The following is a 14349-nucleotide window of genomic DNA, read 5'->3' as shown; positions in this document are numbered from 1 at the left end:
TGCATACTAGGAGTTTATGTTGAAAAGCATGCTACAATTGTGCTTCATCACATGCCAGCTGAGTGTACATATTTTCTCCCTATACTTCCCATACCTCCACAGACAAAATGAAAAGGACCTGTCAGTGTAATGCACTGAAATCACAATGGGTAGTGGAGAAGAGAAGTGATAAAAAAAACCCCAGTAAACCTAAAACAAGCTCAAAAGCACCAAAAGTCAAAACTTAAAAAAAAACCCCAAAACAACCAAAAAACAAAACAAAAGAACACCAAACACCAATTTGCTTATGCAGTTTTGGAAAGGCATAGTCCAACCAGTGGCTAAGAATAAGGCCAAAAAAAAAAAAATCATATCATGTAGAACAGTAAATGTCCCATCTAGGGCTACTTGCCAATTCAAATTTAAAAACTCCATGCACTACTGAAATTCTTCAACCAGCATTTTCCAAGTATTACCATGAAGTCATGTTCAGCAGATGCAATCCATAACTTGATACAGTCTTTTCTAAAACGGGGCAATGGGGGAGAGACAAGGGGAACTAAAAATGCTTTCAAATACTTTTTACAGTTTTAAGTAGAAAAAAACTCCCGACCTTATCTTTCAGGAATAAGAAAGAGCAAACACTAGACACCTCAACTTTAAGCCAGCAAACATGTTCTCTCCTACTCCCCTCCCACTCCCCCAGGACAAAAGAAGAAACAAACAGGCTTCCATACAATAGGCTGTGGCTGAACCTGAAGCAACAGGAACCCTTTTACTGAGGAAGTCTTTGACAGTTTACAATTCAGCAAGCTGAAATGAAGTGGACTTAACAGAGACACAGCAAGTCGCCTACAACACATCCATTGCTGCATCGCACTAAGAATTAAAATAAACACGTTTTTCCTTGTAGTCTATCTGCAGTCTGCCATCAAAATAGCAATTTATTCCCTGTTTCTGCTTTCCCACACCCTCAGCGCACTTGTGGCTATAAAACAGTCAGCACCACAAGACAAATTGGATCAGCCTGCTGATCAAACAGGGAACTACTCCACAGAAAAAAATCGCTTGCTGATCTGAGTCACCAAATAGCCACATGCTCACTAAAGGCATATTAGAATGGCAGAAATGTTTAGAAAGGCATAGCAGTAGGAGGGGATTTGGATTATCCCCCTGAGCATCAAATCAAGATTCACTGAGGCATAGAAACAGAAATGTTTTTGGTACTCCTTGCAACAAACATTATGCAACTTTAGAGAACTGCTGCGTCCACCATAATATGCGTTTTGTTTATGAAAGCATCTCCAGGGGATGGCCATAACTCTGGGCCAGATAAACCAACCACAGCAGAGAGCTTTTAGTACAGGATCAACCCATCAATATTAAGTGTGGGAGCTTCTAAAACACAAAACTTCTGAACAATTTTATTGTGAGACTATTCCATTCAGTTTTCTGACTTTTTTTTGAAAATCTGTTAAGATTAAACTAGCTCAGCCTCAATTATTTCATAAGGCACAAGTTTAAATGACAACATTATTTGCTAAACATTACATAATGTGCATCCTACAGACTCCAGGCTGCTCCTCCTGTGCAGCTTTTTCCAGTTTCTTCTCCCTTAAAACTTTCAAAACAGTTAACTGCCAGTAACAGAATTATGTTAATGGCTAATCAGAAACTATATTAACAAACCACACATGCCAACATTTTTTCTTTATTTTCAGTGTATGACAGGCTGATTTATATTCCATTAATTCAGGAACAAGTGTTTCCAGAGTACAAAACAGCATACTGTTTTGTACTGAAAAAGACACTCCAACACCAATTCACACAAGTTTGAACACACAGTCTGGGGCCATATTACCCACAGCTGGGGTAATAAAAAAGCTGTAAACCTTGTCTGGACTACACAATTGTCAGTAAGAGGGTCACTGCTCTCATGCTGCAAATACCTTGGAAAGCTTGAATAAGTCTCCTTTATGAAACACCAGAAACTGACGGAAGCAATTATATAAAAACAAAACCGCTTTGAAAGAAAATGCTAAGTTAAAATTTAACACTTCTACACTCAACATCATGCTTGACTGCATTTCAGAAGAGCAATTTTAAATTTTTTTTTACATTTCCAACAAATAAGAACCAGAAAAACCAACTTATCAAATTTTACCTTATGTCTACAAAAACCCACAATACTTGGTTCATACTGTCAAAAAAATACTGCCCTCACCACAACACAAACCACACAAAAGAATCTCCAATTGTTAACAAATCCAAGATGAGCCCTACCAAGAGAGAGGGAAGAAAACAAAACAGTCTTTGGTTTACAAACAGTTATTTCTAAAGAGCGGAGCTCAAGTGGTCTAAACCAGACCAAACCAGCTAGCAGCACAAACTGGCAAAGATACCAGTTGTTAGTTATCCTGCTGGTTTAATGAAAAAAGATTGGTCCACTAGAAGCACCCACCAGCTGTTCAAAAAACAGCTGCAAGAAATAAAACAAATCCTCAGCAAAGTGTTGCAAGTAGCGCTGGCAAGACAGTCCTAATCTTTCACTTAGTACAATGCACCCCTTCAATTTTCTATCTTTGTTTACGCTTGTAAGAATGCTTTTTACCCTAGTTGTCCAAAGGACGGTGTAAGACTTACTTTATACATGCTGAAACTAGAATAAATTGATTCAGGGTATGAATTCACCCAGGCCAATTATGAGAAGATATAGTCTTGCATAGGTCCTCATCACCCACTATTAAAAGTAATGTATTTAAGAAAATACAAAATTAGTCACCTTGCAATTAGCAAAATAAAAATCTTTTCTTAGTCTCTAGGAAAAGATATCTCACAATAAAGTAATTAATACTTTCTTTTAAACCACAGTCTTCAGTAAATGTAAAACCAATATTAAATGTGTCAAAACTACAGTATTTTATTTCAGTTAAAAAACTATTTAAAAATCCTAGTGAACTCTGACACCACTATTTAGCATTACGCAATTCTCATGAGTGATGGACACACATACTGAAAGGTGCTCTGGTAAAACAGTAAAACTAGTAATATGCTCAGCATATAACTCAGAAATTTCAGATTCCAGTTTTTAGAGTAATTTATCATCTACCATTCTACTCATCCACCATAATCAAAAGCCATGCTTTTATGGAAACAGTTCATGTAAAGCATCAACTTCTTAAAACTTCTTCAAAATCTTCATATCCTGACAAATGCTGACAGAAAGATTATATTTTTCCTCATCCCACTATTCAGCTTCTTCCACTCCAGCTCACATACAAAGCTGGATGCTTTTTTGCCCTGTAACAGCTCCACTAACCCAACCCATTTCATTTCCATACTACATACTCCAAATCTTACAGCCTTCTATCTTCCCCTTCCATACAAACCACTCCCAAGAGATGTGACAAGTGGGCTTTAAAATCAAAACATGTCTATTGTACTATCTTCCCTCTTCACAACATAAGTTGAGAACAAACACCATCCAGACTGCCATAATTCCTCTCCTTTAAACGAACACTAGAGAGTCTTTAATCTAGGCTTAGGTTTCTTGCATTCTGATAAATCATTCAGGGCCACTACTACCATAATGTCTACCCCAAAGTTTATAGTCTGTGTCTTATCCTCCTGACTCTCATTACTAAAAAATTGGCATGCCCTAATTGCCTTCAACATTATTGGTTTTCTCCCACATTGTTACCACTCTCAGATTTCTAGTCCTGCACTGTTTAGCTTTCCCTGTTTATCATGCTTGTAATACAGAAACTTACTCACAATTTCAGTATATGAAAAACTAACTCCTGTTTTTTTTCAGATATGTCTTCCCCTAAGGATTACCTAAATTTAAGCCTTATTATTACTTGGTGTCAGGTAAACTTCTACTTGTTTAAAATAAGCAACACACAAAACTTACGGCCTCCACACAACCTCCTTCTTAGTCTACTGCTCCATAACAGTCCAGGATAGCTGCCTCAATGTCATCTTTCACAAAAAAATCACCATACAGCAGAGGTTGGAAGGCACCTCTGGAGGTCAGCTAATCCAAGTGCCTGGCTCTAACTGGGGTAACTAGATTAGGTTGCTAAGGACCAGCCAGTTTTTCCTGTTTTCAAGGACGGAGCCTCCACAAACTCTCTGGAACGCCTGTTTCAATGCTCAGCAATGAGTGTCTCCTTTGCTTTGAAATAACAGTCTTTCACTTGAATTTGCCCTTGTTGCTTTTAATCTTGTCACTAGGCACCACTGAGATGAGTCTTGGACCTCACATCCTTCACTCCTCCAAACAATCAGGTATTCACACACATTAACAGGATCCCTCCAAGCGTTCTCCAGGCAGAGTTCCAGCTCTCAGCCCCTCCTCGTGTGTCAGATGCTGCAGTCCCACCATCACCTCTGTAGCCCTAAACCAGACTTGTGCCAGCATACCCATGACTCATACTGGAGAGACCAAAACTGTGCTCTGCACTCCAGACACAGCCCTTCTGGTGCTGTGTACAACAAAAGGATCACCTTCCTCAACCTGCTAACAATGCAGCAATGGCTTTCTCTGCCAAAAGCACGCTGCTGTTCATAATCAAAGTGATGTTTAATTGGCTGATTGGCACCAATCAGCACTCACAGGTCTCTTCCTGCCAAGCTGCTGTCAAGCCTGTCAGTCTCTAGCCTGTACTGATGCACAGAGTTATTTCTGCCAGGTGCAGGACACGGGATTTTCCTGGGTTGAGCTTCATATGCTTCTTGTCAGACCATCTCTCCAGCTTGTCTGGGTCCCTCTGAACTTATCTGGTCTATTAGCCACTCTCTCCTGTTCTGTACCATCAGCAAACTTGCTTATAATGTCATATACTCCATGTCATTAATAAGATGTCAAACACAACTGGTCCCAGAAATTATTAATACCTGATGATTTTGTGCATCTCAAACTTAGCATTCCTTCAATACTTTCCATCTTCTATCACAAACTAATATTATCATATCAATGCACTGTGCACATACAGCAAACTGTGAAAATTTGTTTCACCTTCAAGCAGGGGATGGAACTGAACCCTCAACTGGCATTTCCAGCCTAAAGCACTCCAATTTCCTTCACAGTGTTGAAAAAAATGGCTTTCACCTCTGACTCCAGGTTGTTAGAGGAGATTGTCCCACTCTGCTCTGCACTGGTTCAGCCTCCCCTCAAGTACTGTCTGCAGTTTTGGGCACAAGCATATAGAAAAAAAAAAGATACAAAGCTACTAGAGATTGTCTAAAGGAGGGCCACCAGGATGGTGACGATTCTGTAGGGAAGCCTTATGAGGAGCTGCTGAGGTCACTTGGTCTGTTCAGCCCGGAGGAGACTGAGGGGAGACCTCATTAAAATTACAACTTCCTCACGAGGGAAGAGAAAGGGCAGGCACTGATCTCACCTCTGTGGTGAGCAGTAACAGGGCCCAAGGCAATGGCGTGAAGGTCAAGGAACACAGGCTGGATACTAGAAAAACGTTCTCCCACAAGGAAGCAGTCAAAGCATGAAGTCTGCCAGAGTTAAGGAAGTGTTTGGACAACACTCTCAGGCACATGGTGTGACTCTTGGGGATGTCCTGTGCAGGAACAGGAGCTGGACTTCTATGATCCTTGTGGGTCCCCTCCAGCTCAGGATATTCTGTTTATTCTGACCTCTGCATTCCCACACCCTATCATTTTCCTGCCTTCCTCCCCAGTAACCACTTGACTTCCAATCTTTGCCTTGCTCTCTTTCAGATTTGCCTCTGCTACAATGTTGTTCTCCATTTACTGAAACCATACAACCCATACAACATAAAGTTGTACGCATGTAACACTTGTGGCAAACACCTTCGGGTTTCTGCATAAAGTAGGGCCTATCATCAACGCACAGATTATGGGAGACAGGGTTACTGAGGGAAAAAGCAGGAAGATTAAACGTCATGTCAGACCAAACAGAAGCCTCAGATAACTTTCCAACTTTTCATGCCTCTCCAATGTCCCAGTTTATGATCAAACACCTAAGTATTTCTTTTGCTTGCTTTTAACCCTTGAAGAACTTTTGCAAAAAGACGCTGCTAATCAGATCGTGAATTTGCTCTGTTCCCTGTTGCACGCATTCAAGATCACAGACAACAATCTGTTGTTAGTCACCAACACTTTACATCATCCTTGTCATCAGCTACGTAACTGGAAAAACTATTTACCTTGAGGTAGACAACCTGCATAAAACATTTAAGTGTAAGTTGTTCAAGTTGAATAAAGGTTCCTTTAAGTCACATATCCAAGAACAGACACGGCATTCTGCATGTGCTAGACATCTTCCCACCACTTCCTAGAGAAGCTCTACTACAATCACACTTTGCAGTTCTCCAGGTTTGGTTATCAACAGGAGGCAAGGGTATCTCTCATCTCATAAAGGAGTAATTGGATTATCTCCATCAGAGTCTACCAAAATGTTTGTTCACTTATGCTTGGTAACACTTGATAGTAACAGGAGAGTTCTCTAAACATTGCCTTTTAAATTAGTATACACTACAATCTACCTGGCTCCTATCTGCAACAGGATGTGTCTGCAGCAGTTCCACAAAACAAAAAAAATGCAACTTGATGATGGCTAATTGAGTAACTACTGCTGCTCTTAACAGGTACCCTACCCAAGCTATTGCCAGACACTGGAAAACCTAAGAAAGTCCAAAAAAGGAGAGAGTCCCACCAACAAACAAAAAGGTAAAAATGAGATGACAGTGAGAAACAGAGAGATTAGAGCAGGATAAACCTGGACACAAATTAAAGACTGAGCAGCAAGAGAGGGTCAATGAGGAAAAAAAAAAGGGTTGACGAGACAAACAGAGAAATAAAGAGACATAAAACTGTTATTTTCTTAAGAATTCAGTGTCACAATTACTATGCAATAAGAGATTATTAACCAAAATATCAAAATTACTTCACATAAAAAAGGCAGAAGTTAAGCATCATATAAGTGGAAGTTTTTGTTTAGGTTTAGAAGCCATGTTTAAGAAGTTCTTCAGTGTTGCAGAAGTACCTCTGGAAACTTGAGTTTAATGCATCTGTGCAAACTGGATTTCCTCCTTGTGCCCACAAACACTACAATAAGGCTATTAATTACTTCTAGTTTCATCTGGGTTTTTTATTACATGTATACGTTTATGAAAAGTCTTGATTTTCACTCAGCAGACAAGGCCCAGTTACACCCAAATGCCACATAAATGCAGAATTCATTATTTCTTCATTGACTACTGTAACTAAAAGCTTTTAAAAAGAATTTGTCTAAAAACAGCAGTATGTTTATCAATTAAGTGACACGCAGTACCCTTCCCACTTACACCTGGGAACCAAGACAATGAGCAACCTCAATATCAACTTACTGTGGCTGCCTTAAAGTGATTTCCATTAAGTGCTATAATTAGAATTGCCACTGACAACTGGGACAAGAACAATGAAGACACAAAGCCAGAACATGACTTCACATGAGTTCAGGTTTTTTGACCAGATAGATACAAATGGAAAGACAAATAAATAGCTTAAAAGAGTTACCAAACATTATCTAATGTCTTTAATATCTTTATTGGGGACCCAGACAACAGGATCAAGTGCACAGTACATTCATAATGACACTAAATTGGCCAGGAATACTGATTTGCTGGAGGGTAGGAAGACTCTGGAGAAGGATCTGGATCGATAGGCCAGGACCAGTTGTTAAGTGGTGTTCCACTAGGGTGGAGGTGATGGGGGGGTGTGAGTGAGCTGCTGTGGGTCTTAATTGCTATCTGCATTTAAGCCATGACAGCGGCTCAACAAGGTGAGCTGCTGGGTCCTGCACTTTGGCCACAACAACCCCATCCAGTGCTACAAGCTGGGGGCAGAGTAGCTGGAAAGCTGCCCAGTAGAAAAGGACCTGGAAGTCCTGATCAACACCTGCCTGAACATGAGCCAGCCATGAGTCCAGGAGGCCAAGAAAGCCAATGGAATCCTGGCTTATATCAGCAACAGTGTGGCCAGCAGGACCAGGGCAGTGATTGTCCCTCTTCACTTGGCACTGGTGGCCACACCAGTGAATCCTGTATTCAGTTTTGGGCCCCTCACAACAAGGAAGACATTGAGGTGCTGGAGCATGTCTAGAGAAGGGCAATGAAGCTGAAGAAAGGTCTAGAGAGTAAGTCCTGTGAGAAGCAGCTGAAGAAAATGGGGTTGTTCAGCCTGGAAAAAAGGAGGCTCAGGGGAGAGTCCTTATCACTCTCTACAACTCCCTGAAAGGAGGGTGTAGCCAGGTGGGGGTCAGTGTCTCCTTCTAGGCAACTACTGACAGAACAAGTGGACATGGCTTCAAGCTCTGTCAGGGGAAGTTCAGGCTGGGTATCAGGAAGAATTTCTTCACAGAAGGGGTTGTCAAGCATTGGAATGGACTGCCCAGGGAGGCTGTGGAGTCACCTTCCCCAGGGGTATTCAAGAAACGACTGGACATAGCACTTGGTGCTAAGGCTTAATTGATAAGATGGTGATCAGTCAAAGGTTGGAATCAATGATCTTGGAGGTCTTTTCCAACCTAAATGTTTCCAACCAAAATGTTTCAAACCCACTGAAATTAGAGGGAAGAAGTGTCAAGAACCAGATTTTGCAAATGCAGTATGGAAGAACAGTACCTTAGCTTTGAGCTACAACTACTACAACTTTGAAAGCAATCACAGCATGAACCAATGCAAAAGAAATATTGTCTGGACCTTAATCTTAACAACTGCTGAAAGCATTTCAAGACAAAAAAACTTACTTTCTTGAATAACTCCCTTTGCCTACTTAATTCACACATTCTAAGTCTTTTGCTAAATCAAACTTTTTAAATATCAATAGAAAACCACAGAAGGATGACTGTCTAGTCCACAACAGCTTTACTGATATGTCACAACATTATCTTAGTACTCTAGTGGCACAGAGGAGACCTTACAGTTCAGCAATAGAGCATGGCTAGACACAGTGCAGACTGAGTACAAGCAGTACCTCAACGACTTTTAAAAAGTTAAACTAACAATACTGTCTGTAAAGAGAAAACAGGAAGACTAATTAGTTTCATCTTTCTTATTTCCTGTAACAGGACCAATGTATTATTCAGTATATGCCAAGTATCACCTAATTCTATTCTATTACTGCATCCCCCCACTGACATAAAAAAGCAGTTTCTGCCCATAAGTGAAGACCCCTTCATACCTCAGGAGTCTAGGAAAGGGTGCAGTGTGCTGTGTTTGCCATCCAGGATAAAACTAGTCTCTGTGAGACAAAGGGCACTAGTAACAGTGCCCAGCCACCAGAGTTCTCAGGGCATAACACTAACAGTCATCTTTTATCTGGGGTCCTTTCCCCGTAAACATGCTCCAGCATTCAAAGCAAATACAGTTGATCACCTCCTCCACTATCCTGCTTGCAGGACCAGGCCACTCCTCCACATACAACTCCATTAGACAACCCCCCAGCCCTCCTCCCTTGCACAGGGCAATGCTAACACGTGGCACAGGCTCCAAACTCACCGGCACACTGCCCTCTCTAGCCATCAGCTACATCCCATCAGCTACAGTTTTCCAGCACCACCACAGTCACTGCAAGGACAGTTCCCTGGGATGGCTGCTTTAGTGTCCATCATTTCTTTATTTTCACTTCAAAGAGCAGCTGTGCGGTCACACTATGGGGAGCTGCGATCCTTCCTCCTCAGATCTGCCGAATCACTGTAACCAGGGCACCTCTATCACAACAGCCTGTGAACCCAGAACAATTTGCAATTTGGTCACCTCAGTGCTACCATCTGCTCACCTCCAACCATGGGCCACTGTTTTGCACTGAACACTAAACACCCCTGTTGCCATCAGCCCATTACTCTGTCAAAGACAGCTCCCAACTCTGGCCCTGCTGAGTTGGCGATTCCAGAACCCTGCTGGAAGCAGACTTTTCTTCAGGAGCCTCAGAGGCTGAGACTGGATCACTCCAGTTCTCACCCCCCCCCCCGCCCCCCCCCCCAAGTTTTCTGCCTGTTAACACACAATTTTTACATATACTTGTAACACAAATTCCCATTTACAAAAAATACAACTCCTTCCAGATTTCACACCACTGCAAACACTCTAGATGCAGGCCATACCAGGTCCAGCTGTTGCCTGCATTCCCCTCCAATTACTGTCACAGGCAAAATTGCCTCAACTCAGGCAATTCTATTTAAATTATTGGCAATTATCAGGCAACTAATTATCCATTTGGGTATTGAGGCAAAAAAGAGAAACAACCTAACCTTCAGGGAAGGGCCTTTTGCCCTCCTTCCCCAGGCTCTGCTTCAGAAAGAAACATTTTCCCCCTCACCCTCCTATTTGAATTACTCATTTGCTTTGCTCCTTACACCCGGTCCCTCCCCAGCCCTTCAGCAAGATGACACAGGAGGCAAGGTTCAGCACATAATGCTTTTTCTGCCATGCCTTACTTCTTACTCATTTTCCTCCACTGCTCGTTGTGCCTTAAACTGCTACTCTGCTCTAGCAGGTGTAATTGCTCAGGAGTGACTTATGTACAGGTTGCAATCCCTTCGGCAGAGTCTGTGCCCCAATATGGGCCTGCCATAGGCTGCAGGCTCCTCAGGAAAGAGTCAACCATGGGACTGCAGCCCCTCAGGGAGTCTCTACCCCAGCACAGGTTGCCCACAGGTCCCTTCAATGGTGCCTTACCTGCAGCTCAGAGTGCACTCAGGAGTGCCCCTGTCCTACTGTTGCCTTCACAGCAGGCCGTCCCTTTGAGGGGATAGCTCTCGTGGCACTGGCTGCCCAAAAGTGTACTCTTCCCTCTATCTCCTCCCTGTTCTTTCTTCTCACATCTCTTCGCATATCTCATCCTTCTTCCTCCTGTTCGTCCTCTTGCACGTCTTCCCCATTTGTGTCTCCTGCCCATTACAGTTGTCACTTATTCTTGAAAGATTTATGAGCAGTAGCACCACACACACTCACTTGACAGGCTGAGATTTAAGCATGCAATAGACTGTTTTAATCAGCTTTAAAGCTGACCAAAATCAGCCATGACCAAAGTAGTCTCTTCCCCCACTAAGCACCCTTTCTGTCCCCCTGTACTGAAATCCTGCCATTTGTGTCCAAGATAACCCACACAGGTAGTTTTCAAGAAGTTAATTATCCAAGTGAATATAAGATCTAAGGGTAACTGAACTACAGTAGAAGAGAATAAAACCATTAGAGCTTATAAGTGATTTCACATTTTAAACAAACATAAAAAATAAAAACAAGAGAAGAAGAAGCAAATCTTCAGTATGCATGAATTCAACTCAGGAAGTGTGGACGGCATGAGTGAAGAGTGGTGGATTGAGAACTGGCTGAACAGCGGATCCCAAAGGTCATAATCAGGGTCCAGTTGGAAGCCTGTTCTAGCGGTGTCTCCCAAGGTTCAGTACTGGGCCCAGTCTTGTTTAACTTATCCATCAATGACTTGGATGAAGGGGCAGAGGCCTCCTCAGCAGTGTCACTGACACTGTAAAGCTGGGATGACTGGCCAATACCCCAGGGTACTGTGCAGCCCTTCAAAAGGACCTTGACAGGCTGGAGAGATGGGCAGGGAGGAACTTTCTGAAATTCAGCAAAGGCAAATGCAGGATCCTGCACCTGGGGAGGAACAAGCCCAGGCACCAGCACAGGCTGGGGGTGACCTGCTGGAAAGCAGCTCAGTGGAGGAGCTGCGGGTGCTGGTGGACAACAAGCTCTCCATGAGCCAGCAGTGTGCCCTGGTGGCCAAGAAGGCCAGTGACATCCTGGGCTGCGTTAAGAGGAGCATTGCCAGCAGGGCAAGAGAGGTGATCCTGCTCCTCTAATCAGCCCGGTGAGCCTCACCTGCAGTGCTGTGTCCAGTTCTGGGCTCCCCAGTAAAAGAGAGACAAAAGAGAATGTCCAGCAGAGAACTATGAAGATGATTAAGGGACTGGAGCATCTTTCATATGAGGAAAGGCTGAGGGAGCTGGGCCTGTTCAGCCTTGAGAAGAGACGACTGAGAGGGGACCCCATCAGTGTCTATGAGTATCTGAAGGGAGGTGTCAAGAGAATGGAGCCAGGCTCTTCTCCGTGATGCCCAGAAATAGGACAAAAGGCAGAAACTGATGCACAGAGGTTCCACCTGAACACGAGGAAGGACTTCTTTACTGTGCAGGTGACTGAGCACTGGAACAGACTGCCCAGAGAGGTTGCGGAGTCTCCCTCACTGGAGATATTCAGGAACCCTCTGGACAGTCCTCTGCCATGTGCTTTAGGATGAACAGGGATGGATGGACCAGGTCATCTACTGTGGTCCTTTCCAACCTGACCCATTCTGTGAGCTTTATCACAGGTACCTATCAGATGCAGTAGAGCAGCAAGAAAGGAGAATAGATAAGCACAAGGAAAGCAAACAGAAAATCAGGTATTTCTAATCCTAGTAGTGACGCAAGAGGGCCTTTTACTTAAGGGAGCAAAACGACTATCTACAAAGAGATGCATTCTTAATCCTTTCCCCACATACCCACAGAAAATTCCTCTGCCAGGTTCTATCTGCCTTGTCAGTCACTAAAATGCAAACACTGCTCACAAACTCTAAAGGTATTTTTACTTGGACTTATCCAAGAAGGATCTGACTCACTATATATACTTGTTTTACTAGTACTGTCATTATTTCTCAATACAAAAAAGAAGTGTGCTTATGGCTGGCACAGAGTACTGTGTTCTTACAGTTGTTCAGCCGTACAGCGGTTGCAGAGTCAAACATTACACATTTTGTAAGTCCTGTGTACTCTGGTCTCTCACAACCACCGGGAAAGCCACGCTTTACAGGTGTATACAGGCACACAACAAACCCCAAGCCTACCCCAGCAGCACTAAAGGCAAAGGAGCAAAGATCACGGCACAGAGCAGAAGGCAGAAACCCAGAGGGCAGTTTTTACCCGAAGACCGACGGCAGGGACACAGCTGTGCCCTGAGCACGGCCAGTCCGAACCCCAGGTGTCCGGGGTGGGTCTGCGGGAGGCACACCGGAGGGAGGCAGGCGGACCCCCGGGCTGACACCCAGGGGCAGAGGAGCCGCCGGCCCGGGGCGGAGGCGGCGCGGCGGACGGGGCCCGCTGCCCCGGGCGCGATGGCGGGTGGGTGACGGAACAACGCCGGCGCCATCCCCCCGCACCCCGGCGCTTACGTGTAGATGATGGACATGAAGTGCATGAGCCAGAGCACGACGAAGAGGATGAGCCCGAAGATGGCGAGCCCCTCCGAGGCCAGGGCCAGCACCGCCATCCCCGGGGGGCGCGGCGGCCCGAGCAGGAGCCGGCGGCGGAGCGGAGCGAGGCGGGGGCACGGGCGGCCCGAGGGCGGCGGTTGCCGCGGGCGGGCTCTGGGGCGGCTCTGGAGGCGCCGCTGCTGCTCCGCACCGGCCTGCGCGCGGCAGCCGCTGCGCACCGAGAGCCGCCGCCGCCTTTCTGTCAGCGCAGGAGGCGGGGCGGGCGGGCACATCCGTTACCGGCCCGGCCCCCGCCCGCCGCCGCCGCCGCCGCCTGACCTTGGGTCCAGCCCCCTCGGCCGCCGAGGGAGGCGTGGGGCTGCGGCGGCAGGCGAGAGCGGTGCTGCCCGCCCGCCCGGTCCGGCCGCCGGGGAGGGGTGTGGGCGCGGCAGAGGGCTGGCTCCGTGTCGTCCAACTTTGGTGTTGGCCGCTGAGGAGAGCGCAGCCCCTTATCCACAGAGGTGGGGATCGGGGGTAGCCGGATATTGCCGTTGTTGCCGAGCATCTCTGAGAAGAGACTGCGGGAGCTGGGCCCGTTCAGTCTGGAAAAGAGAAGACTGAGAGTGGATCTCATTAATACATATAAATACCTCAAAGGTGGATGGCAAGACCAAGGTGCCAGAATCTTTTCAGCGAGGCCCAGCAACAGGACACGGAACAACGGCCATAAACTAAATCAGAAGTTTCACCAAGAAGTTCCCCGCAAAGTGAGAAAGAACTTCTTTACACAGGCAGAGCACTGGCACAGGCTACCCAAGGAGGTCGTGGAGTCTCCCTGTCCCGAGCCATTCCAAACCCACCTGCACGTGTTCCTGGTTCACCTGTTCTAGGTGACCCTGCCCTGGCAGGGGGGTTGGACGGGATGATCTCCACAGGTCTCGTCCAACACTAACTGCTTTGTGATTCTCAGATCTAGTACGGGGGGGCTGACATAGGGCTGCATGGCCTTTGGTATTTTTCTGTATTGCTTTTGAGTCTGAACATTTTCTTGGTGATGTTGAATGCTGCAGGATGGGATTGCTATTTCTAGCATAGGTGTGCACCTGTGAGTTGCTGGCAGTGCTGACCTCTGTGAGTCAGAGCAGCTGCTCCAAGGAC

General features: G+C 45.2%; 1 protein-coding gene across 1 annotated transcript in view; it reads right to left on the bottom strand.

The window, feature by feature from the left end:
* Nucleotides 1-13354, bottom strand: part of UGCG (UDP-glucose ceramide glucosyltransferase) — a 36260-nt gene extending 22906 nt beyond the window's left edge. Inside the window, exon 1 of the mRNA XM_032096105.1 lies at nucleotides 13171-13354. Within this exon, the coding sequence (XP_031951996.1) occupies nucleotides 13171-13268 (98 nt within the window). The 5' untranslated portion in view covers nucleotides 13269-13354. The remainder of the gene's footprint in view (nucleotides 1-13170) is intronic.
* Between the last annotated feature and the right edge of the window lie 995 nt (nucleotides 13355-14349).

The sequence above is a fragment of the Corvus moneduloides genome, chromosome Z, assembly GCF_009650955.1.
Source record: "Corvus moneduloides isolate bCorMon1 chromosome Z, bCorMon1.pri, whole genome shotgun sequence".
Classification (NCBI taxonomy): Eukaryota; Metazoa; Chordata; class Aves; order Passeriformes; family Corvidae; genus Corvus; species Corvus moneduloides.
Note: the sequence above shows the minus strand (reverse complement) of the source record. Positions and strands in the feature narration are given on the sequence as shown.